The sequence below is a fragment of the Pieris brassicae genome, chromosome 12 (assembly GCF_905147105.1).
Source record: "Pieris brassicae chromosome 12, ilPieBrab1.1, whole genome shotgun sequence".
Taxonomy (NCBI): Eukaryota; Metazoa; Arthropoda; class Insecta; order Lepidoptera; family Pieridae; genus Pieris; species Pieris brassicae.
Window position 1 is genome coordinate 241,307 of NC_059676.1, and position 26,815 is coordinate 268,121.

The 26,815-nt window shown below is 54.0% G+C and overlaps 8 protein-coding genes across 8 annotated transcripts; all 8 read left to right on the top strand.

Annotated features, from left to right (window-relative positions):
* Positions 1-9,225: 9,225 nt before the first annotated feature.
* Positions 9,226-9,937, top strand: LOC123717004 (histone H2B). Its single transcript, XM_045672761.1, has one exon. The coding sequence runs from the start codon at positions 9,293-9,295 to the stop codon at positions 9,665-9,667; it is 375 nt and encodes a 124-aa protein (XP_045528717.1). The 5' UTR covers positions 9,226-9,292; the 3' UTR covers positions 9,668-9,937.
* Positions 9,938-10,255: 318 nt separating this feature from the next.
* LOC123716999 (histone H3) lies at positions 10,256-10,873 on the top strand. The gene has a single exon (XM_045672755.1). It carries the CDS (start codon positions 10,383-10,385, stop codon positions 10,791-10,793), a length of 411 nt encoding a protein of 136 aa, XP_045528711.1. The 5' UTR covers positions 10,256-10,382; the 3' UTR covers positions 10,794-10,873.
* Positions 10,874-11,581: 708 nt separating this feature from the next.
* LOC123717027 (histone H4) lies at positions 11,582-12,050 on the top strand. The gene has a single exon (XM_045672780.1). It carries the CDS (start codon positions 11,683-11,685, stop codon positions 11,992-11,994), a length of 312 nt encoding a protein of 103 aa, XP_045528736.1. The 5' UTR covers positions 11,582-11,682; the 3' UTR covers positions 11,995-12,050.
* A 1,103-nt stretch (positions 12,051-13,153) lies between these two features.
* On the top strand, positions 13,154-14,381 carry LOC123716991 (late histone H1-like). Its single transcript, XM_045672748.1, has one exon. The coding sequence runs from the start codon at positions 13,182-13,184 to the stop codon at positions 13,998-14,000; it is 819 nt and encodes a 272-aa protein (XP_045528704.1). The 5' UTR covers positions 13,154-13,181; the 3' UTR covers positions 14,001-14,381.
* A 1,867-nt stretch (positions 14,382-16,248) lies between these two features.
* Positions 16,249-16,763, top strand: LOC123717016 (histone H2A). Its single transcript, XM_045672770.1, has one exon. It carries the CDS (start codon positions 16,322-16,324, stop codon positions 16,694-16,696), a length of 375 nt encoding a protein of 124 aa, XP_045528726.1. The 5' UTR covers positions 16,249-16,321; the 3' UTR covers positions 16,697-16,763.
* Positions 16,764-23,286: 6,523 nt separating this feature from the next.
* On the top strand, positions 23,287-23,835 carry LOC123717008 (histone H2B). Its single transcript, XM_045672764.1, has one exon. The coding sequence runs from the start codon at positions 23,368-23,370 to the stop codon at positions 23,740-23,742; it is 375 nt and encodes a 124-aa protein (XP_045528720.1). The 5' UTR covers positions 23,287-23,367; the 3' UTR covers positions 23,743-23,835.
* Positions 23,836-24,319: 484 nt separating this feature from the next.
* LOC123716996 (histone H3) lies at positions 24,320-24,947 on the top strand. The gene has a single exon (XM_045672753.1). The coding sequence runs from the start codon at positions 24,457-24,459 to the stop codon at positions 24,865-24,867; it is 411 nt and encodes a 136-aa protein (XP_045528709.1). The 5' UTR covers positions 24,320-24,456; the 3' UTR covers positions 24,868-24,947.
* A 708-nt stretch (positions 24,948-25,655) lies between these two features.
* LOC123717028 (histone H4) lies at positions 25,656-26,124 on the top strand. The gene has a single exon (XM_045672781.1). It carries the CDS (start codon positions 25,757-25,759, stop codon positions 26,066-26,068), a length of 312 nt encoding a protein of 103 aa, XP_045528737.1. The 5' UTR covers positions 25,656-25,756; the 3' UTR covers positions 26,069-26,124.
* Positions 26,125-26,815: the final 691 nt, after the last annotated feature.

A 26,815-nucleotide genomic window follows, 5' to 3' on the forward strand; every position in this document is an offset into this window, starting at 1 on the left:
GCCAGTCGACAATGGACTTTAACCTCTTCTCTCGAGTGTTAGGAGGGCCGAATTCAAAGTGAACCGGGAAGTGGTCCGAGTCTAACTCGTGTAACGTCTCTACGCTTCGCGGCTGTAGTGCCACGTTACGTAAAACCGCTACGTCTATGACGTCCGTTGAGAGAAGGCCGTTGCCTGTTATGCCACGGCGAGTCGGTTGTATGGGGGCAATGACGTTGAAATTGAGCACGTCTATAAGCCTATTGAGGGCTAACCCATTAGGGTTTTGTTTTGAACTATTCCAGTCCCCGTGTTTGCTATTGAGATCCCCGACTAATAAGACCGAGGGGCCCATCGCAAACAGGGTTCTGAGATCGCTCTCTAGTATGACCTTGGCGGGAGGGAGGTACACCGACGCGATAATAATCGGCTGATGGCCGGTCATGGCTACGCGCAACACAGAGCACTCTATGTTGGTAAGGGAGGGCGGGTCTAACGGCGAGCAGTGAAGCGCTCGTCTATAATAAATGAGCGTACCGCCTTTCGCCGTAGGTCGGTCGTTTCGCACTACGTTGTAATTTGCGAATCTGGGAGCGCGAACGCTGGGCTTGAGGAAAGATTCCTGTACTAGGAAAATATCTATTTGGTGGCGAACGAGGAAATCTCGAACCAAATCTGCCTGCGGCTTGAAACCGTTTGCATTGAAAGTCACCACGGACAGTGATCGGGCCTTGATCCTAGACGTGGTCGTAGCTATTGCGGTGTGGTGGAGTCTGCAAATTGTCGCACGGACTTAAGGCGCTGGACGTGCTCGATTACGAGTTGCTTCTTGTCTTCCGCGTTGTTGGCGGATTTGAAAGCCTCGGAGAAGGCGACAAGAGCGTCGATGTCTAGCGCGTCTACGATACTAAACGCGAGATTTAAGGCGTCGCGGACCTTTTCTGATTCCGCGGCGGCCTCAGCCGTGTGGCTGAGGGCTTTAGCCGGAGGGCTCACCTTGCGTGTGGGCCTCTCCGTTATGACGGGGGTCGGCGCCGGCGCCTGGGAAGGCTTTACGGCTGCCGATTTTGTTGGCAGAGGCGGGAAGGCCTCTGACGTGAGCTGGGGAGGGCCCTCCGTAACGGGGGGCTTGGTCCAGGCACTATTCCTAGGAGGTGGGGCCGGCACGTACGTGGGCTTAGCTCCCGCGCCACGACGGACCGCATCGCGCCCCGCCGTGCGCCCAGACGCCGGCTTATGCGCCTTGGGGGCACGAGGGCACCCGCGATAATTCGCTGGGTGGCCCTGTTGCCCGCAAAGCACGCACGCCGGCGGCTCAGCGCACGGAAGCGTTCTTTTGCAGTCCGCCGTGCCGTGGTCGCCTAGGCACTTTACGCACCGTGCCCTAGCGAAACAGTTACGGGCCGCATGCCCGTAGAGTTGACAGCGGTGACACTGTCGTGTGAAGGAGTGTTTGAGGGGGGTTTCAACCCTCAGCCCCGAGAGCTTGCAACACTCTCTCAGGCTAAATATCTTTTTCCCACTCGGGGTGGGATCGAGGACAACGAGTACCATGTCGTACTCTTCCTTGGTTGTTCTCTTGAGCATGCGGAATACATCCCTTACGGGGTATCCCTGCTCAGTGAGGTCCGATTGGACTATCCCGGAGTCTATCTCCTTTGGGATGCCCTTAATGACTACCCTTAGGACGCGCTCCTCGGGTAGGGGGAAGGTGTGGCCACCGATACCTTCAGAGCGAAGGTATGAAGTTAGAAAGCGGTGGTGATCAGATGAAAAGACCTGAACGCAAAGGTTATCCCTTAGCGTTCGGGCCTTGTAATTTATCGACTTTGTGTCGAGAATTTTTGATAGGGCCGGCCAGGCGCCCTTGTCCCTAACGTATACGGGCGGGGGGGTTTTAATGCGGTCCGCGGGGGCGGGGGGCGCAGGTTTTCCCGATAAGAGGGAACTAAGATCCCGCTTCGGAGGGTTGGCGGCTTGAGTGGGCCTTTTGGCGGGGGGACCGCCGTTGGCCGAACGCTTCTTCTTCCGGCCGACGGTTTGAAAGCCGTCGCTCTCGGAAGATGAATTTTGTGCGGCTTCGTCGGCCGCTAACGCCGGAGTGGATTGGGTCGACATGACCGATGACGGGCGTGAATTTAAACCCGTCTCCTCATCGCTGGCGCTTCCCACTTCAGGGAGTGGTGAGCGCGAGCGCGAGCGAGGGCGGGTAACGAGTTTCGATGCCTTCGCGGAGGCATTTTTCTTCGCCTTACGCGGCGACGGCGATGGGGAACGCGGCGAATCCGCGGTTTCAGACTCATTAAAAGCCCGCAAAGCGTCGGGGAAGCGCTCTTGGAGAAAGAGCAGTATTTTTCTTAAGTCAGGGGGTGGATCCCCGGACGCCATTCTGTTGGCGGGAAGCCAACAGTTTGACGGCGGGTGTGTACCTAGTTGCCTAAGTGTGGTGAGTACCTAAGCTAATGGTTTGCCCTAGTATGTGGTGTGTCTCCGCTGGTGATAGCGGAGGTGAGGTTTGTCACCGACCTAACCAGCCCGTAGGAGATTGGGTATAAGAGCCCCTACGGATGTGACAGGACCCGTCCAACAGTGGACCTGTGTTTAGCCGGTTGCTAGAGAGTAGTTGGCGTACCTACTCCCCAATACGTGCCTACTAGGAGGCCCGGCCGTGCACAGGACTTGGAGGAAGCGGAGGGGCTGTTACGCGCCTTGAAAAAGGCACGGTGTATGCACCCCGGACAAAAACACTCCCGCACAAGGCGTTAACCCACAGATAACCGTTTGGCACCGTTAGGTGGCTATCTGAGGGCCGCAGGTAAACCCGCGTTCATAAAATGCAGCCTTCAACCCGATGTCCAAACACCGAAGACGCGAAGCGACCAATGAGAGGGCGGCAGGCAGCAAGGCAGCGATCGGGCTGACCAATGAGAGGGCAGCAGGCAGCAAGCAGCAAGGCAGCGGTCGGACAGCGCGTGCGCACTGTACAGCGGCAAGCGGCGATGACTCACTCGGAGCGAGCGAGATGGCACTACAGCACTGATGACTCACACGGAGAGAGCACTGGAGCAGACGTCCGCACGGGTCGGCGGTCGGAAGCGAAGTACAACAATGCTGTTTTTTTGTTGTTGTTGTAAATTTTACTTTAAATAACCATAAATAAATCGTGTCAGAGGGAGAGGGAGACGGAGATAGAGACAGATACACATATAATATAACGCCCCGCCCCCTTCGCCGTCGCCGTTCACACCCCCCCCCCACCAACCCCCCCCCCTCTCGTGTCCCATCACGCGGCGTTCTAACGGTAACGACGCGATCGATTGGCCGCCGCGAATCGTATACCATGTAACTCCGGACCGGTTGCAAGAACACTTTCAAAGTGAAGTATACTGAAGTGACGAAAAATGTTTTTTAGTACGGTCTTCTGCCTTTACAGTGCACTCGAGCCTCTCTAATACTGTATTGCCGTAGTTTTTACTATTAAAAACACAAGCAATCGCCGTTGAGGATCCGCCTTGCACCCACTTACGCCGACGCCGAAGCAAAGAAAGCGCTGCGCCTAGTCCGGCCTCCCACCAGCGGGTCTCACCGGAGGATGCGCATGTGCGGACCGAGCTGAGGTGTTCAGGCTGTGCCTGGCAGACTCCGGCTCCAGCTATGGAGCGAAAACCGCGTCGCGATGCGTCCGGCCCGCGTGCCAACGTACGCTCCCGCTCTCGCGGTCGAGCCGCGTTACCGCCGCCGCCGTCGTCGTCGCCGCCGAAATCAAGTTCGTCGCGCAACCGGTCCTTGAGTGGCTCTCGCTCGCGCAGCGATCGAGCCCCGGGACCCGGAGACGAAAAACCGGGCGAAAAAGTCGTTCTTAGTGAACAGCTCTCGTCGCGGTATACTGCCGTTCGACACCCTGTCGAACCGGCCCCCCACAACCCCTCCCCCGCAGTGTTTACTACAGCGGGCCTTTTAGACAGTTCCACACTAACTCACGCAGACCCCGAGGTCACAGGTGACTCGCGCCCGGCTGGCGCTCGAGCCCCCCTCGCGGTACACAGTGAAAGTGACAGTGAAAGTGCTTGTGTTCTAATTAAAAGTGCAGTTGAACAGTCGCAGCTCTCGTCGCGGTATACGGACGACGAGAGTACCTATACGGCTACCCCGCACCGACCTCACCCCTCGACATCGATGGCGCCACCGGACTCAGGAATGCACCTAACAACAAATGTGAGTACCGGTGTTGTTTTTCATCACGGCGAGGATCATAGCCACGCTCACGGGCACGACCCTGAAGAGCTGTTGGCCTACCTAGAAGGCGACCTGCGGCCATTGCAGCCCGTCTCACCTCGCGCCGGCTATGAGTTGGATGCGCTTTTTGTTGCGCAAACAATCATAGGCCGGTTCGCTACAGACGGGCTCGCACGCGCTATGTGCGAGTACCTAGCGCAGACCCGCAGGCGCCTTCTAAGTGAAGGCCTAATGACTTCGCCACTTTCAAGTGACGAACATGACGCGCTTGCCGAGGCAAGACGCGTACAATTACGCCGCCCGCCGCCGCGCGACGCCGATGAGGACGCCGCCGGGTCGGCACCCAAGCGTGTCTGTGCGCAGACCACGCCACCTGGTGTCAAATTCATGACACCAGCTACACTAATTACACAAGTGCAACCGGCGCCGCTCTCGCAGCGAGACCCGCGCCGCCGACGCCTAACGGACATGCCCACGGACACGGCGCCTACCGCGGCGCCCCCCGCACCCCCCGCGCCCCGCGCGGCCCTTGCGACGGCTCTTCCGACGCCGCAAGATGCGGCGAGCAATAATACGGACAATACAGCGGCCTCTTACGCCGCAACGACCGCCTCGCCGGCAGTAGCCCGCCGGCCCCCCCTTGCACCCCTGCCCCCCGCGCCTCCAAAGCCCAAGTATCCGCCGTTTGTCATTGAGTCTCTCCCTGACTGGACAACGCACGTCAGGGAGATGAAGCGGCGGCTTGGGCGCACAATTAATGCGCGCGCATTCGGGCAGGGGTTAAAAATCCTGCCTCAAGACGAGGAGGAGTACCGTTTGGTGCAGCGGTACCTAGGGGAGTTAGAGAGTAGCGGCGTAAAAGTCGTCTACTTCTCATACTCCCTACCAGCGGAGCGGCAGCTGAAGGTGGCGCTACGAGGCATTCCGGCGGACACGGAGCCCGAGGCCATCTTGTCGGAGCTGCGCGACCTAGGGTTCGAGCCGGAGCACGCTCAGCCCATACGTGCCAGAAGGGGCAGGCCGGGGTGCATATTTTTAATTATCCTGCGCCGCACCCCCGACCTCACCCCCGCTATATACAACATAAAGGAGCTGTTGTGTATACCGGGGGTCACCATTGAATCTTGGCGGGGCAAAAGGGGCCCCGCTCAGTGCCACCGCTGCCAAGGATTTAGGCACTCCTCGCACCAATGCCACCGGGCCTTAGCCTGTGTGCGGTGCGGGGAGGAACACCACTCCGCCGACTGCCCCCTACCAAAGGGGGCCACGCCGAAATGCGCCAACTGCAAGGGGGCGCATACGGCTAACCACAGCACGTGTCCGGTGCTGAAGGAGGAGGCGCGCAATAAGCGCGCAGGCACGGTGGCGCACACCACAGGGGGCAAGGGTGCCGCGGACGCGCGCGGTGCGCATGATGCGCGCGGTGCGCGCGGTACGCGTGGCGCTCGCGCTGCGGGACCCGCGGCGCCGCGTTCAAAGGGAGGAGAGCCGCGCATGCATGCGCAGGCTGAACGGCGCGCCCATGAGCAGCGCGCCGCACACCCGCAGGATGCGGAATTAATTTCGTACCCTGCGGAGCCTCCCAGAGGTCAACGCAGGCGCCCCCGAGGTAGAAGAGGCCGGGGGGGGTTACAACCCCCCGCCCCCCCGCGCGCGGAAAATTCCGCGCACTTTGCGGAGGGCCCCAGTAGGGCCGCTCCTGACTCCGCTCCAGCCGCTGGAGCCTCCAGGACCGCCGGACAGCGCGCCGCACGCCCCCGCAGCGGGGGCCCTCTGAGGGGCCAGATGTTCCTCAGCGAGGCGGCGATTGCTGAGGCGGTCGACAGGGCGGTCAACTCATTGTTGAGCGCCCTCTACCCGACTCCGCCTGCCCCGACCCATGGAGGTCGCCGGCCGCGCAGTCGAGGCGTAAGACACACACACCAACAACAACAACAATGATCTTACGCCTCTTACATTGGAACGCCGAGGGCCTTAGGGGGAAAGGTCCCTACCTGCGCAACATCCTACGTACACATAACGTAGATGTTGCGCTCATTTCAGAGACACACCTGCGCCCCACCGACCGCCTGAGTGCTGCGGGCTACTTCGTTTACCGCGAAGAGCATCAGGCGATCAACGGGGCGCCCATGCGCGGCCTGGCAGTGCTGGTTAGAAGGAGCATTCCTCACCGCGCTATCCAGGCCGTCAACCTGACTGGCATCCTGACGCTGGGGGTAGAGCTGGAACTGGGCGGTCAGCCCACAGACGTGTTGGCCGCCTACGCTCCCCCCGGCGCAAATTTCATTGAAGCCGAGCTGGAGGCAGCTCTCAGCGCGAAGCCGACGATCATCGCGGGTGACTGGAATGCCAAACACATCAACTGGCATTCCCAAGTCACGAACGCGCGAGGTCGTCGCCTCTTGCACCACGCCGAAGAGCGCGGCTACCTGGTGTGCGGACCTGACTCCGCCACCCACTTTCCTAGGATAGCCGCCCACAGGCCGGACACCATCGATCTGGTGGTGCACAACCGGCCTGACCTCCACCTAGCGCAGGAGGTCCTGATGGACGAATACCAGTCGGACCACCAGCCGGTGCTGTGCCTCATCGCGGGGGCTCCATCCCCGCCCGCACGCACCCGGAAGGTCACCGACTGGAACACCTTTGAGTCCATCATGGAAGACACCCCTGCGCCCGGCCCACCGGATTCGACAGGCGCCGTTGACGACATGGCGGAGTCCATGACGCGGCAACTCCAGGCAGCTCTGGCGGCAGCGACCTCAACGCGCACGCCGGAGATCACCTGCCAGGACCTTGCACCCTATGTGCAAAGGCTGATTCAGCGCAAGCGCGCGCTCAGGAGGCAATGGCAGCGCAACCGCTGCCCCGCGCTCAAAATGCAGCTGAATCGCCTCGCCGAACGTGTCAAGGCCGAGCTGGTCTCACACGAACGGCGCACATGGGAGCGCACACTGGGAGAGGCCACCACAGAGCCTACCCGCCTCTACCAACTTTGCCGCCGTCTCTACAGGACTCCAGAGCCGAAGCGTCCCCTTCGCGACAGCAACGGCGCCATCACTTACGATGACACAGATCGGGCCGAAATATTCGCCGAACACCTCCAGCGTCAGTTCTCGCCGAACCCCGCGACGTCCCCTACGCGCGTGGCAGAGGTGGTGAACGCTGTCGAGGCGTGGTTGACGTGCCCGATCTCTACCGACGAAGCCCAGATCTTCTTCTCGCCGTCGCAAGTGCGGAAGAGGATCTCAAGACTGCGACCCAGGAAGGCGCCGGGACCGGATGGCATCACCCACGAGGCGCTGCGCCATCTGCCCATGAGGTGGATAGTTGCGCTGTCGCGCCTCTTCACGGGTATCCTCCGGTACACGCACTTCCCTAGATCTTGGAAAGAGGGCAAGGTGATCCTAATATCGAAGCCCGGGAAGGACTCTTCCCGACCCGAGAGCTATCGACCCATCACCCTGCTCTCGACGCAGTCGAAACTGTTCGAGTGGCTGTTGCTGCAGAGGATCGAACAATACCTGCAGCCGAGGCCCGAACAGTTCGGCTTCCGCGGCGAGCACAGCACGACGCTGCAGCTGACGAGGGTGCTCTTCACTGCAGCCTCGGCCCTCAACAAAAAGGAGGGGGCCGCCGCCGTTATGCTGGACATGGCGAAGGCCTTTGACCGTGTCTGGCACGACGGCCTCGTGCTGAAGCTCATCGAGTCTCCACTGCCCCGCCGAATGGTCGCCGTGCTCCGCGCCTTTCTCACCGAGCGCACGTTCTTCGTTGCGACGGGAGAGGCCGCGTCGAGACCGCGACCCATCACGGCGGGCGTCCCGCAAGGTAGCGTGTTATCGCCCTTGCTCTACACCACGTACACCGACGACGTTCCGTGCCCCGAGGGGTGCACACTCGCCCTCTACGCCGACGACACGGCGTACGTGGCGTCATCGCTGAGGGCCTCGCACGCTGCCCAAAAACTCCAACGCGCTCTGGACCTCCTGCCAGAGTGGCTGGACAAGTGGAGACTCGCCGCCAACCCGGACAAGACTCAGGCCATTGTCTTCGGCCGGGGTAGGTTGCCACCACCCCTACGCTTCCTGGATCGAGACGTGCCGTGGAAGACGCCGGTCACCTATCTAGGGGTCACCATAGACCGGGGTCTGACCATGACGCCCCACATCTCCAGGGCTGTAGGGAGAGCCAAGTGGGCGGCGCATACGCTTCGCCCACTGATCACAGGCAACCTACCTCTCCGCACCAAGCTCGCGCTACATAAATTGTATGTGCGCCCTCACCTCACGTACGCGGCACCGGCGTGGTTCTCCTATGCCAAGGAGACCAACCGCCGAAGACTGCGCACCGTACAAAACACCGTCTTACGGTGCGCTGTACATGCACCACGCTACGTGAGGAACGCCACCATAGCGCGAGACTTGCGGATGGAGTCGATCGACGAGTTCGTCGCACGGCTCGCGATGAGGATGTTTGATCGAGCAGACGCCTCTCAACATCCTCACCTCCACAACATCGCGCCGTGGCACTCCAGGCCGCCCGACCAATACAAGTACCCGCGTGAGCTCTTCTCCGCGGGTTCCGACGACACCAGGGCAACAAACGCGGCTTCGACCGCTGGTCGCCTCGCTGGGCCTCCCCCGGGTCAACCGGGGGTCTCACCCGGCGGTGCTTGACCGCGAGCCGCGCTAGCTGCCCGATACCACCGATCATGACACCAGGGCCAAGTCGAGACTACTCCTTGGCCCCCTCCTCATCACCCGGACTTGACACTCCGGACACGACCCCATCGGCTGCGCGCAGCGGGTAGAGACTGAGTCTCCCCGCGCGCCTGCAGCCCCCACCAAGGGCTATATGCCCGCCCCCGTACCGCCCTGTATCAGCAGGGCGCGAACAGAAACACCACTTGAAGGGGGCATACGCCCCGAACAAGACAAAACACCCCCCTCGCGAGGGAGGGTGTAACAATAACTACGCGATGTGTTTTTTAAAAAAGCTATTCTCGTGTGGTGTGTGCAGTAGTCGATACATTCTCTCAACTCTCGCATCTCGCATCTCGCATCTCGCGTTCACTATGCCACCAAAGACCAGCGGCAAGGCGGCCAAGAAGTCCGGCAAGGCACAGAAGAACATATCCAAATCGGACAAAAAGAAAAAGAAGCACAAGAGGAAGGAGAGCTACGCCATTTACATCTACAAGGTGCTCAAGCAGGTGCATCCCGACACCGGTATCTCTTCGAAGGCGATGTCAATCATGAACTCGTTCGTGAACGACATCTTCGAGAGGATCGCGGCTGAGGCGTCTCGTCTCGCTCACTACAACAAGCGTTCGACGATCACGTCCCGCGAGGTGCAGACCTCCGTGAGGCTCCTGCTGCCCGGCGAGCTCGCCAAGCACGCCGTCAGCGAGGGCACCAAGGCCGTCACCAAGTACACCAGCTCCAAGTGAGCGTCGCGGCGGGGTGGGACAACGGCGGTGACGTACGCAACGTAGGAGACGAACACGTCATCCAGACGCCGCGTCGTCTCAGCGCCGGCGATTTCTCTTATTATATTATATCATAATGAGAGCGATTGACAATAATAATCATCATCATCATCATAGTACCATCAAGTACCAACCAACCAACCAAACGGCCCTTTTCAGGGCCACAATATATATCCGAAGAGTCCGTAGAGACCACATAGTATCAACGACAAGCGTAAAAAACTATAAATAAATACTCTCTAAATACACCACATATCTAGTAAACATTTGACATAAAATCTACCATGAAAATGTATTATTAAATAATATGTCTGCTTTAGTAGTTAACCTACATAAAGAAAAATCAAAACAAACACATACATTGTATGTATACAAGTATAATTATATATTATGCATAACTGTTATCCGCTGACCGACCGACCGACCAGTAATAATATATATTTATTATTATGTTATAAACAATTTCATTCACATAGGTACGCTTCCCTTTTTTTTTTCACGCACGGCAAACCCGTCCTTACCCCCGAGCTCTTTTCGATTTTATATATAAAGGCGCTCTCCGCGCGTGAACGCGGTTTATATCATCACCACAGTTGATACGCGACGGACGTGTCGATCGTGATCGTATAATTTTAGAGTTGAGTTAGTTAGTGAGCGAGTTCGAGCAGTCGTCGTAATGGCACGTACAAAGCAGACAGCCCGTAAGTCCACCGGCGGTAAGGCGCCGCGAAAGCAGCTCGCCACCAAGGCGGCCCGCAAGAGCGCTCCCGCCACCGGCGGCGTGAAGAAGCCTCACCGTTACAGGCCCGGCACCGTCGCGCTGAGAGAGATCCGTCGCTACCAGAAGAGTACCGAGCTGTTGATCCGCAAGTTGCCGTTCCAACGTCTGGTGAGGGAGATTGCGCAGGACTTCAAGACCGACCTCAGGTTCCAGAGCTCCGCCGTGATGGCGCTTCAGGAGGCGAGCGAGGCGTATCTGGTGGGTCTCTTCGAGGACACCAACCTGTGCGCCATTCACGCCAAGCGAGTGACGATCATGCCCAAGGACATCCAACTGGCGAGACGCATTCGCGGCGAGCGTGCTTAATTTTGCGTAATATGTATACATAACATAACATATTATTATTATTATTATTACTACAACAAAAGGCCCTTTTCAGGGCCGCATATGATTCAAATGATGCATCTAATTGTGCACACTCAACAGTAGTGCCACAGTCAGACAGACATCACGTGTCGAACGATTAAAACGTAAAACTTTTAAAATAAAATAAAAAAAAAGTAATGAACTGATAGAAAATTATTAATCAACTTGTTTTACTACACTTGATTTACAAAATTTTGACTAAACAGACCAATCGCACCGTCTGTCCGGTAACAAACAGGTTTTAAAAGAAATAGAATAAAAAATAAATATATATATTATTTTCTATTATGCGTCTATATTTTACACTATTGTTACATTGTTTCTTAGAAAACAATAAGTACCTCACGCCCACAATAATAAATATTTTTTTTATTATTTAAGTACATATTTATGGCACCACTTAAGGTTGCGTTGCGTTGACTCTTGTCAACTCAGTTTAATAATTTTGTTAATTGTTTTTATTGATTTTTTTGTTTGCGTATTACGTCTTTACCGTTTGTAGTTTGTCATAATATAATAGACATATTTGGAGGGTTCATTTTGCTTATTTATGTAGTTATTATATATTATACATACGTAACCGACAACGAAAATAACATTAAAGGACGAATATCTCTACAAACCGACCGACCGATTCCCCCCCCCGCGCCCCTCGGACAACTGCCGCCTTATATATATATTCGAGGTTCGGGCATTTTTCTCTATATAAACCGCGTGTTAATCGGCGCGAAGCGCATTCGAACAGTGAACGTAGTACGTGAGGCACGTACGCAGTGTTGGTTGATTCTTACATTCACTCAGTTTTCAATTCGAAACTCGCTGGTTCACAATGACCGGTCGCGGTAAGGGAGGAAAGGGATTGGGAAAAGGTGGCGCGAAGCGGCACAGGAAGGTGCTCCGTGATAACATCCAGGGTATCACCAAGCCGGCGATTCGACGTCTGGCGCGCAGGGGTGGCGTGAAACGTATCTCCGGTCTCATATACGAGGAGACCCGCGGTGTTCTCAAGGTTTTCCTCGAGAACGTCATCCGCGACGCGGTAACCTACACGGAGCACGCCAAGAGGAAGACCGTCACCGCAATGGACGTCGTGTACGCTCTGAAGCGCCAGGGCCGCACCCTCTACGGTTTCGGAGGTTAAGTTGGGTTCGGTCGTATATCCACTGATATATACCTATACCTACCTAACTATATGTATTTTTCAACAACAATAAAAAGGCCCTTTTCAGGGCCGCATATGTTTCGATAATAAAAATAAAACGTTATCACAACGACTAAACGTCACCTAAAATTAATTAATATACCAATATATGTTTATATTTAATAGATGGAAAATTAATATCGAATGCAAAACCGCTACATTTCCCTATAGATATCTAAAGCTAACTATCTACATACCTAAATACACGTTACGTGTAGCATGATAATAATATAAAGTCTTCGTATGTACTTAGTATGTAAAGTAGGTACACGGTACGGCTTTAACAATCACGTCGTAATATAGCGTAATTGAGAGATTTTGATAATAATATACATATGATATATTATGAAAATTAACAATATAGATATACGTCTAACCTAAACGGCCGCAGGTCGCGACCGAATCGCTCCTGGGCTAATGAAATTTTCTTATTTACATCTTTTGTTATATTATCATCAACCTTTTACCAATATATATATTTTATTAATAAATAATATATACATTTCATTTGTGTAGTGTGTGTTACGGAGCGAAGAGAACGCGCGCCTCTACGGCCTCGTCTCGGAGAGTGGTGCTGTTCTACAACATGCCGCATTCGATGCGATAAAATCAATCGTAATCTTAATATATTGTCTAAACGAACGGATCCCGTTGAACCTTGGAATCTTGACGTTCAACGGGAGACATCGCACGTGCGAATACCGTTTGATTTAATTGTTTAATTGTCAATTTAAAGTTAACGGTACGCGCGCGAGTCGACAATAACAAACTTTAAAAGTCGATACCTAACGCACGCCAACGCCTGCAGGGCGACTCGAAGTCGTGACCGGTCGCGGATATCATAAAGTCTAATTAGAATAGAGATTTTGTGCAATTTCTCGATTATATATTGGAAAAAATCCGATCAAACTGAGACGTGTTAGTGAAAAGTTTCCACGCCGAATACGAGAAAACGCATATAGTTGGCGAAGCTCTCGTCGCGGTATACTGATTCGTCTGGCAGGCGCTCACTAGCGCCGCGCACTCTTAGCATTGTTGTACATTGACTACAATTTTACAATATATTAAAAACTCGTTAATTTACGTGTAAACGTTAAGTGTCTAATTAATTGTTAATAAAAAAAAAAATGGCCGACACAGCAGTAGCATCGGAGACACCCGCGCCGGCGACGCCCGCCAAGAAGGCACCAAAAGCGGCAGCGGCCGCGAAGAAACCCAAGGCGAGACCAACGCACCCCAAGACTTCCGACATGGTCAACAGCGCGATCAAAGAGCTCAAGGAGAGGAGCGGATCGTCCCTGCAGGCGATCAAGAAATACATCGCCTCGAATTATAGCCTAGACGCCGAGAGGTTGGCGCCGTTCATAAGAAAGTATCTCAAGCGCGCGGTCGCCTCCGGCACCCTGATTCAGACGAAGGGCAAGGGCGCATCGGGCTCGTTCAAGATAGACAGCAAGTCGGGAACCGGCGGCGGCGCGGCGAAGAAGGCGACGGCCGCCTCCGCTTCCTCCGGCGGCAGGGGCTCCGCCGCGGCGGCGTCCTCCGCGGCCAAATCGGTGAAGAAGCCGACCGCACAAGCCGCCAAGAAGACCGCCGCGAGTGCGGGCGCCAGGAGCAAGAAGGCCGCCGCCGCGGCCGCCGAGACCGCGTCCCCCGCCAAGGCGGGCGGAAGGGGTGGCACCGCCAAAGACAAGAAGGCAGCCGCTGCGGCCAAGAGGAAGCCGGCCGCGTCGGCCGCTCCGAAGAAAGGTCGCGGCTCCGCGGCCCCCTCCGCCGCAGCGTCCGGCAAGGGCGCGTCGACCACCGCCGCCGCTTCCAAGGCGAAGAGGAGCGCGAAACCACCGACCAAAAAACCTAAAGCACCCAAACCGAAGAAGGCAGCAGCCGCCGCGCCCAAATCGAAGGCCGCCACCGCTAAAAAGGCATCGGCCGCTTCCAAGAAGTGAACGCGACAATCCACGTTCAATACGCACGAGCCGCCGCACTGTGTTCGCGTGCGCTGATCACCGGTAAGAAGAAGAAGGAGGAGGAGGAGGAGGAGGGTCGGCCACCGGACGGAAGAGCGACGAACGCATCACAAGTTGGTCGGTTGTGTCGATGTTGTATGTATACACACACACACAACAACACGCACAAACACGCCACACAAAAAGCCCTTTTCAGGGCTAACATATGTTTCGCGAAACCGAAGTTGAGAGTTTCAATCGATAAATAAACGTGAAAAGGTAGTAATAATAAAATTACTTATATATAATTAAATAAATAAATAAATAATAAGAGATTACCTATTTTGTCGAAACATATACATATTCTAAATCAACGTGTATGCCTAAAAAATATGATTATATATTAAAAATATCAAAAACAGTACAGAACAGTAATAAACAAAATAAAAACTTAAACCACACATCAATAGATATTTGTAATTAAGTTGTAAGAGCGAGACAGCAACGCTAGGGGTATATACGCAAAGATGTATGTATATTATAAAAGTTAAATATTTTATATAAATAAACTTGAAATAAGCTTGCTATAAGCACACGTTTGTACACGTGCAATAGTAGGCACGGCGGCACGGCGGCACGCCAGGCAAGCGTAGACGATTGCAAAGCTTTCCAAGGAAACGTTTTTGAACTATTTGTATATATATATATATATATTGTATATATATATATATATAGTATTTACGTGCATTTTGTTAGTATCATGTGTTGGTATAATGCCTGTATGTATGCAATGCACGTTGTTAAAGATATAAAAAAAAAAAGTAGTGATATACATATTATTAACTTACCTATTTGCTAGCAACTCGACAGCCGTCGCGACACTTAATTAATGCGATCCTAGAAAACAACACTTCACAGTTCAGTCTTAGAGATATATAGATAGATAGACATTCTCTCTGATCATCTTGATCGTACATCACATCACATCACATCACGTCACATCTCATCTCAATCAGTTCGTTGAACGCGCGCACTTCACACGAGAGATACAAAAAATAGACAAATAGATAAATCGATAAATAAATAAATAAATAAATATATATATTCATATCACACCTGTATAGCACCGCCGTTCTTCGCCACAATCACCGTACCGTACGACACCACCATAACCACCACCACCGTCGCGATCACTTCTTCTTCGTCGTCGTCGTCGTCGTCGTCGTCGTCTACCAATCGCTATAACAATAATTAATACGTGTTAATCGCACGGGCCCGCCTGGAGCGTCGCCTCCGCCTCCGCCGCCCGACTGCCCGACTCCCGACAAAACAATATTCTAAAATTAATATTACCTTTGCCAGATGTGTGTTGGTGCAATAAAAGTTGCAAACAATAGAGAGACCTATTGCACTACCCCCGCCCCCGCCCCCCCGCATATTTCATATTTCTACTATACATCATTGCCATCATTTTACAATATCTTTAAAAAATAATGTGCTAAAAATATGAGATTTATATTTTATACACCTACGTATATATATTACGTAATTAGGCAAACATACCGGGCTGTCTGTCTGTCTGTCTGTCTGTCTGTCTGTCTGTCTGTCTGTGAAACCCTAACTTGAAATATAAAAATCGACAATAGGTTCATTAGAAGTTATCATCTATCTTCTACCCATTAGTAGTGTCTACTTCACATTATTATTTATTAATTATTATTATTATTTTTTTTTTTTTATATAAATAAGTCGCGGAGGGACGGTTAAACGTAACAGTATAAGAATATAAGAATACAACGTATAAGATTATATATGTTATTTTATTTGGAATTGATAATTCAAATAAACAATTTGTGTTGTGTTGTGTTGCTTAATTTCATTAAACTTAAAAAAAATAGAGAAACGTCATTAAAACTCAATTCAATCTCAAGATTCGACTACTTTTTCCAACCGCGATGGATGGATGCTACCGCCATCTAGTATACAATAAAGAAACATACTACTTTTTTTCTTTACATAATATTATGTATACGTAGATACGGTACTGGACGTCAGTCAGCCCTCCCCATCTCGCTCGCTCTCTATCTCTCTGAATATCGCTCGCTCGCTCGGCCGGCATCCAATCGCGTTTAGTAGCGTAGAGAAGTAGACCTCGTCGTTTGTCATACCCGGCCGGTTGGTTAAATACCGTTGGAATTTATATTTAACAAATTCGTCGCTATGGAAAAAAAAACCTCACTCACCAGTCTTACCGTTTCGCTGTCGAGTAGTTGTGTAGAGTAGTGTCGTGTTGTGTACGTACAAACAAACAATCATACAAAATGTCCGGACGTGGCAAGGGCGGCAAGGTCAAGGGGAAGGCAAAGTCGCGTTCCAACCGCGCAGGTCTCCAGTTCCCGGTCGGTCGTATCCACAGGCTGCTCAGGAAGGGCAACTACGCCGAGAGGGTGGGTGCCGGTGCGCCGGTCTACCTTGCGGCCGTTATGGAGTACCTGGCGGCCGAAGTGCTCGAGTTGGCCGGTAACGCGGCCCGTGACAACAAAAAGACCAGGATCATACCGCGTCACCTCCAGTTGGCCATACGCAACGACGAGGAGCTCAACAAGCTACTCTCCGGCGTGACCATCGCACAGGGCGGTGTACTGCCTAACATTCAGGCGGTCCTTCTCCCCAAGAAGACCGAGAAGAAGACATAAATTACATTACAATACAATCGTATCGTTGTCATTGCAACGACCTAAAAGGCCCTTTTCAGGGCCGCAATATGATTCATTAAAACGCAATGATGGTGGTGGTGGTGGTGTGGCAACCGTACCACCACCATTTTTTTGTTAGATAAATGTTTCAACGACATAATACGTACTTCGATCTCACCGAGATTATACCTACCTACATATTATTATCTATTATAAGTATACTACTAATACTACTACTACTACTACTACTACTACTGTGATATATAAAAACGGTAATCAGACTAAATGTAATATTAGTAGATGATTATTTGTTTCTATCAAATTAGTATTAAATTACCTATACTACAATATAATATAGACAATAACCAATACTTAATAATAATAACACGCTCGAAATTCCTCGCTTACGCAATCATCCAATCAGTAATACTTAATAGACAATACATGCATACTATGTTATGTACATTTTTTTTTTGTTGTTGTTGTAAATTTTACTTTAAATAACCATAAATAAATCGTGTCAGAGGGAGAGGGAGACGGAGATAGAGACAGATACACATATAATATAACGCCCCGCCCCCTTCGCCGTCGCCGTTCCCCCCCCCCCCCCCCCCCCCCCCCCCCCCCCTCTCGTGTCCCATCACGCGGCGTTCTAACGGTAACGACGCGATCGATTGGCCGCCGCGAATCGTATACCATGTAACTCCGGACCGGTTGCAAGAACACTTTCAAAGTGAAGTATACTGAAGTGACGAAAAATGTTTTTTAAAGTACGGTCTTCTGCCTTTACAGTGCACACGAGCCTCTCTTAGTACTGTATTGCCGTGGTTTTTACTATTAAAAACACAAGCAATCGCCGTTGAGGATCCGCCTTGCACCCACTTACGCCGACGCCGAAGCAAAGAAAGCGCTGCGCCTAGTCCGGCCTCCCACCAGCGGGTCTCACCGGAGGATGCGCATGTGCGGACCGAGCTGAGGTGTTCAGGCTGTGCCTGGCAGACTCCGGCTCCAGCTATGGAGCGAAAACCGCGTCGCGATGCGTCCGGCCCGCGTGCCAACGTACGCTCCCGCTCTCGCGGTCGAGCCGCGTTACCGCCGCCGCCGTCGTCGTCGCCGCCGAAATCAAGTTCGTCGCGCAACCGGTCCTTGAGTGGCTCTCGCTCGCGTAGCGATCGAGCCCCGGGACCCGGAGACGAAAAACCGGGCGAAAAAGCTGTTTTTGGCAAACAGCTCTCGTCGCGGTATACTGCCGTTCGACACCCTGTCGAACCGGCCCCCCACAACCCCGCCCCCGCAGTGTTTACTACAGCGGGCCTTTCAGACAGTTCCACACAGATTCACGCAGACCCCGAGGTCACAGGTGACTCGCGCCCGGCTGGCGCTCGAGCCCCCCTCGCGGTACATAGTGAAAGTGGTAGTGAAAGTGCAGTTTTCATCGAACAAAGTGGTGGTGAACAGTCGCAGCTCTCGTCGCGGTATACGGACGACGAGAGTACCTATACGGCTACCCCGCACCGACCTCACCCCTCGACATCGATGGCGCCACCGGACTCAGGAATGCACCTAACAACAAATGTGAGTACCGGTGTTGATTTTCATCGTGCCGAGGGCGATAGCCACGCTCATGGGCATGACCCTGAAGAGCTGTTGGCCTATTTGGAAGGCGACCTGCGGCCATCGCAGCCCGTCTCACCTCGCGCCGGCTATGAGTTGGATGCGCTTTTTGTTGCGCAAACAATCATAGGCCGGTTCGCTACAGACGGGCTCGCACGCGCTATGTGCGAGTACCTAGCGCAGACCCGCAGGCGCCTTCTAAGTGAAGGCCTAATGACTTCGCCACTCTCAAGTGACGAACATGACGCGCTTGCCGAGGCAAGACGCGTACAACTACGCCGCCCGCCGCCGCGCGACTCCGATGAGGACGCCGCCGGGTCGGCACCCAAGCGTGTCTGTGCGCAGACCACGCCACCTGGTGTCAAATTCATGACACCAGCTACACTAATTACACAAGTGCAACCGGCGCCGCTCTCGCAGCGAGACCCGCGCCGCCGACGCCTAACGGACATGCCCACGGACACGGCGCCTACCGCGGCGCCCCCCGCACCCCCCGCGCCCCGCGCGGCCCTTGCGACGGCTCTTCCGACGCCGCAAGATGCGGCGAACAATAACGATAACGCAGCGGCCTCTTACGCCGCAACGACCGCCTCGCCGGCAGTAGCCCGCCGGCCCCCCCTTGCACCCCTGCCCCCCGCGCCTCCAAAGCCCAAGTATCCGCCGTTTGTCATCGAGTCTCTCCCTGACTGGACAACGCACGTCAGGGAGATGAAGCGGCGGCTTGGGCGCACAATTAATGCGCGCGCATTCGGGCAGGGGTTAAAAATCCTGCCCCAAGACGAGGAGGAGTACCGTTTGGTGCAGCGGTACCTAGGGGAGTTAGAGAATAGCGGCGTAAAAGTCGTCTACTTCTCATACTCCCTACCAGCGGAGCGGCAGCTGAAGGTGGCGCTACGAGGCATTCCGGCGGACACGGAGCCCGAGGCCATCTTGTCGGAGCTGCGCGACTTAGGGTTCGAGCCGGAGCACGCTCAGCCCATACGTGCCAGAAGGGGCAGGCCGGGGTGCATATTTTTAATTATCCTGCGCCGCACCCCCGACCTCACCCCCGCTATATACAACATAAAGGAGCTGTTGTGTATACCGGGGGTCACCATTGAATCTTGGCGGGGCAAAAGGGGCCCCGCTCAGTGCCACCGCTGCCAAGGATTTAGGCACTCCTCGCACCAATGCCACCGGGCCTTAGCCTGTGTGCGGTGCGGGGAGGAACACCACTCCGCCGACTGCCCCCTACCAAAGGGGGCCACGCCGAAATGCGCCAACTGCAAGGGGGCGCATACGGCTAACCACAGCACGTGTCCGGTGCTGAAGGAGGAGGCGCGCAATAAGCGCGCAGGCACGGTGGCGCACACCACAGGGGGCAAGGGTGCCGCGGACGCGCGCGGTGCGCATGATGCGCGCGGTGCGCGCGGTACGCGTGGCGCTCGCGCTGCGGGACCCGCGGCGCCGCGTTCAAAGGGAGGAGAGCCGCGCACGCATGCGCAGGCTGAACGACGCGCCCATGAGCAGCGCGCCGCACACCCGCAGGATGCGGAATTAATTTCGTACCCTGCGGAGCCTCCCAGAGGTCAACGCAGGCGCCCCCGAGGTAGAAGAGGCCGGGGGGGGGTACAACCCCCCGCCCCCCCGCGCGCGGAAAATTCCGCGCACTTCGCGGAGGGCCCCAGTAGGGCCGCTCCTGACTCCGCTCCAGCCGCTGGAGCCTCCAGGACCGCCGGACAGCGCGCCGCACGCCCCCGCAGCGGGGGCCCTCTGAGGGGCCAGATGTTCCTCAGCGAGGCGGCGATTGCTGAGGCGGTCGACAGGGCGGTCAACTCATTGTTGAGCGCCCTCTACCCGACTCCGCCTGCCCCGACCCATGGAGGACGCCGGCCGCGCAGTCGAGGCGTAAGACACACACACCAACAACAATGATCTTACGCCTCCTACACTGGAACGCCGAGGGCCTTAGGGGGAAAGGTCCCTACCTGCGCAACATCCTACGTACACACAACGTAGATGTTGCGCTCATTTCAGAGACACACCTGCGCCCCACCGACCGCCTGAGTGCTGCGGGCTACTTCGTTTACCGCGAAGAGCATCAGGCGATCAACGGGGCGCCCATGCGCGGCCTGGCAGTGCTGGTTAGAAGGAGCATTCCTCACCGCGCTATCCAGGCCGTCAACCTGACTGGCATCCTGACGCTGGGGGTAGAGCTGGAACTGGGCGGTCAGCCCACAGACGTGTTGGCCGCCTACGCTCCCCCCGGCGCAAATTTCATTGAAGCCGAGCTGGAGGCAGCTCTCAGCGCGAAGCCGACGATCATCGCGGGTGACTGGAATGCCAAACACATCAACTGGCATTCCCAAGTCACGAACGCGCGAGGTCGTCGCCTCTTGCACCACGCCGAAGAGCGCGGCTACCTGGTGTGCGGACCTGACTCCGCCACCCACTTTCCTAGGATAGCCGCCCACAGGCCGGACACCATCGATCTGGTGGTGCACAACCGGCCTGACCTCCACCTAGCGCAGGAGGTCCTGATGGACGAATACCAGTCGGACCACCAGCCGGTGCTGTGCCTCATCGCGGGGGCTCCATCCCCGCCCGCACGCACCCGGAAGGTCACCGACTGGAACACCTTTGAGTCCATCATGGAAGACACCCCTGCGCCCGGCCCACCGGATTCGACAGGCGCCGTTGACGACATGGCGGAGTCCATGACGCGGCAACTCCAGGCAGCTCTGGCGGCAGCGACCTCAACGCGCACGCCGGAGATCACCTGCCAGGACCTTGCACCCTATGTGCAAAGGCTGATTCAGCGCAAGCGCGCGCTCAGGAGGCAATGGCAGCGCAACCGCTGCCCCGCGCTCAAAACGCAGCTGAATCGCCTCGCCGAACGTGTCAAGGCCGAGCTGGTCTCACACGAACGGCGCACATGGGAGCGCACACTGGGAGAGGCCACCACAGAGCCTACCCGCCTCTACCAACTTTGCCGCCGTCTCTACAGGACTCCAGAGCCGAAGCGTCCCCTTCGCGACAGCAACGGCGCCATCACTTACGATGACACAGATCGGGCCGAAATATTCGCCGAACACCTCCAGCGTCAGTTCTCGCCGAACCCCGCGACGTCCCCTACGCGCGTGGCAGAGGTGGTGAACGCTGTCGAGGCGTGGTTGACGTGCCCGATCTCTACCGACGAAGCCCAGATCTTCTTCTCGCCGTCGCAAGTGCGGAAGAGGATCTCAAGACTGCGACCCAGGAAGGCGCCGGGACCGGATGGCATCACCCACGAGGCGCTGCGCCATCTGCCCATGAGGTGGATAGTTGCGCTGTCGCGCCTCTTCACGGGTATCCTCCGGTACACGCACTTCCCTAGATCTTGGAAAGAGGGCAAGGTGATCCTAATATCGAAGCCCGGGAAGGACTCTTCCCGACCCGAGAGCTATCGACCCATCACCCTGCTCTCGACGCAGTCGAAACTGTTCGAGTGGCTGTTGCTGCAGAGGATCGAACAATACCTGCAGCCGAGGCCCGAACAGTTCGGCTTCCGCGGCGAGCACAGCACGACGCTGCAGCTGACGAGGGTGCTCTTCACTGCAGCCTCGGCCCTCAACAAAAAGGAGGGGGCCGCCGCCGTTATGCTGGACATGGCGAAGGCCTTTGACCGTGTCTGGCACGACGGCCTCGTGCTGAAGCTCATCGAGTCTCCACTGCCCCGCCGAATGGTCGCCGTGCTCCGCGCCTTTCTCACCGAGCGCACGTTCTTCGTTGCGACGGGAGAGGCCGCGTCGAGACCGCGACCCATCACGGCGGGCGTCCCGCAAGGTAGCGTGTTATCGCCCTTGCTCTACACCACGTACACCGACGACGTTCCGTGCCCCGAGGGGTGCACACTCGCCCTCTACGCCGACGACACGGCGTACGTGGCGTCATCGCTGAGGGCCTCGCACGCTGCCCAAAAACTCCAACGCGCTCTGGACCTCCTGCCAGAGTGGCTGGACAAGTGGAGACTCGCCGCCAACCCGGACAAGACTCAGGCCATTGTCTTCGGCCGGGGTAGGTTGCCACCACCCCTACGCTTCCTGGATCGAGACGTGCCGTGGAAGACGCCGGTCACCTATCTAGGGGTCACCATAGACCGGGGTCTGACCATGACGCCCCACATCTCCAGGGCTGTAGGGAGAGCCAAGTGGGCGGCGCATACGCTTCGCCCACTGATCACAGGCAACCTACCTCTCCGCACCAAGCTCGCGCTACATAAATTGTATGTGCGCCCTCACCTCACGTACGCGGCACCGGCGTGGTTCTCCTATGCCAAGGAGACCAACCGCCGAAGACTGCGCACCGTACAAAACACCGTCTTACGGTGCGCTGTACATGCACCACGCTACGTGAGGAACGCCACCATAGCGCGAGACTTGCGGATGGAGTCGATCGACGAGTTCGTCGCACGGCTCGCGATGAGGATGTTTGATCGAGCAGACGCCTCTCAACATCCTCACCTCCACAACATCGCGCCGTGGCACTCCAGGCCGCCCGACCAATACAAGTACCCGCGTGAGCTCTTCTCCGCGGGTTCCGACGACACCAGGGCAACAAACGCGGCTTCGACCGCTGGTCGCCTCGCTGGGCCTCCCCCGGGTCAACCGGGGGTCTCACCCGGCGGTGCTTGACCGCGAGCCGCGCTAGCTGCCCGATACCACCGATCATGACACCAGGGCCAAGTCGAGACTACTCCTTGGCCCCCTCCTCATCACCCGGACTTGACACTCCGGACACGACCCCATCGGCTGCGCGCAGCGGGTAGAGACTGAGTCTCCCCGCGCGCCTGCAGCCCCCACCAAGGGCTATATGCCCGCCCCCGTACCGCCCTGTATCAGCAGGGCGCGAACAGAAACACCACTTGAAGGGGGCATACGCCCCGAACAAGACAAAACACCCCCCTCGCGAGGGAGGGTGTAACAATAACTACGCGATGTGTTTTTTAAAAAAGCTATTCTCGTGTGGTGTGTGCAGTAGTCGATACATTCTCTCAACTCTCGCATCTCGCATCTCGCATCTCGCATCTCGCGTTCACTATGCCACCAAAGACCAGCGGCAAGGCGGCCAAGAAGTCCGGCAAGGCACAGAAGAACATATCCAAATCGGACAAAAAGAAAAAGAAGCACAAGAGGAAGGAGAGCTACGCCATTTACATCTACAAGGTGCTCAAGCAGGTGCACCCCGACACCGGTATCTCTTCGAAGGCGATGTCAATCATGAACTCGTTCGTGAACGACATCTTCGAGAGGATCGCGGCTGAGGCGTCTCGTCTCGCTCACTACAACAAGCGTTCGACGATCACGTCCCGCGAGGTGCAGACCTCCGTGAGGCTCCTGCTGCCCGGCGAGCTCGCCAAGCACGCCGTCAGCGAGGGCACCAAGGCCGTCACCAAGTACACCAGCTCCAAGTGAGCGTCGCGGCGGGGTGGGACAACGGCGGTGACGTACGCAACGTAGGAGACGAACACGTCATCCAGACGCCGCGTCGTCTCAGCGCCGGCGATTTCTCTCATTATATTATATCATAATGAGAGCGATTGACAATAATAATCATCATCATCATCATAGTACCATCAAGTACCAACCAACCAACCAAACGGCCCTTTTCAGGGCCACAATATATATCCGAAGAGTCCGTAGAGACCACATAGTATCAACGACAAGCGTAAAAAACTATAAATAAATACTCTCTAAATACACCACATATCTAGTAAACATTTGACATAAAATCTACCATGAAAATGTATTATTAAATAATATGTCTGCTTTAGTAGTTAACCTACATAAAGAAAAATCAAAACAAACACATACATTGTATGTATACAAGTATAATTATATATTATGCATAACTGTTATCCGCTGACCGACCGACCGACCAGTAATAATATATATTTATTATTATGTTATAAACAATTTCATTCACATAGGTACGCTTCCCTTTTTTTTTCACGCACGGCAAACCCGTCCTTACCCCCGAGCTCTTTTCGATTTTATATATAAAGGCGCTCTCCGCGCGTGAACGCGGTTTATATCATCACCACAGTTGATACGCGACGGACGTGTCGATCGTGATCGTATAATTTTAGAGTTGAGTTAGTTAGTGAGCGAGTTCGAGCAGTCGTCGTAATGGCACGTACAAAGCAGACAGCCCGTAAGTCCACCGGCGGTAAGGCGCCGCGAAAGCAGCTCGCCACCAAGGCGGCCCGCAAGAGCGCTCCCGCCACCGGCGGCGTGAAGAAGCCTCACCGTTACAGGCCCGGCACCGTCGCGCTGAGAGAGATCCGTCGCTACCAGAAGAGTACCGAGCTGTTGATCCGCAAGTTGCCGTTCCAACGTCTGGTGAGGGAGATTGCGCAGGACTTCAAGACCGACCTCAGGTTCCAGAGCTCCGCCGTGATGGCGCTTCAGGAGGCGAGCGAGGCGTATCTGGTGGGTCTCTTCGAGGACACCAACCTGTGCGCCATTCACGCCAAGCGAGTGACGATCATGCCCAAGGACATCCAACTGGCGAGACGCATTCGCGGCGAGCGTGCTTAATTTTGCGTAATATGTATACATAACATAACATATTATTATTATTATTATTACTACAACAAAAGGCCCTTTTCAGGGCCGCATATGATTCAAATGATGCATCTAATTGTGCACACTCAACAGTAGTGCCACAGTCAGACAGACATCACGTGTCGAACGATTAAAACGTAAAACTTTTAAAATAAAATAAAAAAAAAGTAATGAACTGATAGAAAATTATTAATCAACTTGTTTTACTACACTTGATTTACAAAATTTTGACTAAACAGACCAATCGCACCGTCTGTCCGGTAACAAACAGGTTTTAAAAGAAATAGAATAAAAAATAAATATATATATTATTTTCTATTATGCGTCTATATTTTACACTATTGTTACATTGTTTCTTAGAAAACAATAAGTACCTCACGCCCACAATAATAAATATTTTTTTTATTATTTAAGTACATATTTATGGCACCACTTAAGGTTGCGTTGCGTTGACTCTTGTCAACTCAGTTTAATAATTTTGTTAATTGTTTTTATTGATTTTTTTGTTTGCGTATTACGTCTTTACCGTTTGTAGTTTGTCATAATATAATAGACATATTTGGAGGGTTCATTTTGCTTATTTATGTAGTTATTATATATTATACATACGTAACCGACAACGAAAATAACATTAAAGGACGAATATCTCTACAAACCGACCGACCGATTCCCCCCCCCGCGCCCCTCGGACAACTGCCGCCTTATATATATATTCGAGGTTCGGGCATTTTTCTCTATATAAACCGCGTGTTAATCGGCGCGAAGCGCATTCGAACAGTGAACGTAGTACGTGAGGCACGTACGCAGTGTTGGTTGATTCTTACATTCACTCAGTTTTCAATTCGAAACTCGCTGGTTCACAATGACCGGTCGCGGTAAGGGAGGAAAGGGATTGGGAAAAGGTGGCGCGAAGCGGCACAGGAAGGTGCTCCGTGATAACATCCAGGGTATCACCAAGCCGGCGATTCGACGTCTGGCGCGCAGGGGTGGCGTGAAACGTATCTCCGGTCTCATATACGAGGAGACCCGCGGTGTTCTCAAGGTTTTCCTCGAGAACGTCATCCGCGACGCGGTAACCTACACGGAGCACGCCAAGAGGAAGACCGTCACCGCAATGGACGTCGTGTACGCTCTGAAGCGCCAGGGCCGCACCCTCTACGGTTTCGGAGGTTAAGTTGGGTTCGGTCGTATATCCACTGATATATACCTATACCTACCTAACTATATGTATTTTTCAACAACAATAAAAAGGCCCTTTTCAGGGCCGCATATGTTTCGATAATAAAAATAAAACGTTATCACAACGACTAAACGTCACCTAAAATTAATTAATATACCAATATATGTTTATATTTAATAGATGGAAAATTAATATCGAATGCAAAACCGCTACATTTCCCTATAGATATCTAAAGCTAACTATCTACATACCTAAATACACGTTACGTGTAGCATGATAATAATATAAAGTCTTCGTATGTACTTAGTATGTAAAGTAGGTACACGGTACGGCTTTAACAATCACGTCGTAATATAGCGTAATTGAGAGATTTTGATAATAATATACATATGATATATTATGAAAATTAACAATATAGATATACGTCTAACCTAAACGGCCGCAGGTCGCGACCGAATCGCTCCTGGGCTAATGAAATTTTCTTATTTACATCTTTTGTTATATTATCATCAACCTTTTACCAATATATATATTTTATTAATAAATAATATATACATTTCATTTGTGTAGTGTGTGTTACGGAGCGAAGAGAACGCGCGCCTCTACGGCCTCGTCTCGGAGAGTGGTGCTGTTCTACAACATGCCGCATTCGATGCGATAAAATCAATCGTAATCTTAATATATTGTCTAAACGAACGGATCCCGTTGAACCTTGGAATCTTGACGTTCAACGGGAGACAT

Excerpts from the sequence above, each read along its gene's own strand:
- LOC123717004 (XM_045672761.1), top strand. The coding sequence starts at position 9,293 with ATGCCACCAAAGACCAGCGGCAAGGCGGCCAAGAAGTCCGGCAAGGCA.
- LOC123716999 (XM_045672755.1), top strand. The coding sequence starts at position 10,383 with ATGGCACGTACAAAGCAGACAGCCCGTAAGTCCACCGGCGGTAAGGCG.
- LOC123717027 (XM_045672780.1), top strand. The coding sequence starts at position 11,683 with ATGACCGGTCGCGGTAAGGGAGGAAAGGGATTGGGAAAAGGTGGCGCG.
- LOC123716991 (XM_045672748.1), top strand. The coding sequence starts at position 13,182 with ATGGCCGACACAGCAGTAGCATCGGAGACACCCGCGCCGGCGACGCCC.
- LOC123717016 (XM_045672770.1), top strand. The coding sequence starts at position 16,322 with ATGTCCGGACGTGGCAAGGGCGGCAAGGTCAAGGGGAAGGCAAAGTCG.
- LOC123717008 (XM_045672764.1), top strand. The coding sequence starts at position 23,368 with ATGCCACCAAAGACCAGCGGCAAGGCGGCCAAGAAGTCCGGCAAGGCA.
- LOC123716996 (XM_045672753.1), top strand. The coding sequence starts at position 24,457 with ATGGCACGTACAAAGCAGACAGCCCGTAAGTCCACCGGCGGTAAGGCG.
- LOC123717028 (XM_045672781.1), top strand. The coding sequence starts at position 25,757 with ATGACCGGTCGCGGTAAGGGAGGAAAGGGATTGGGAAAAGGTGGCGCG.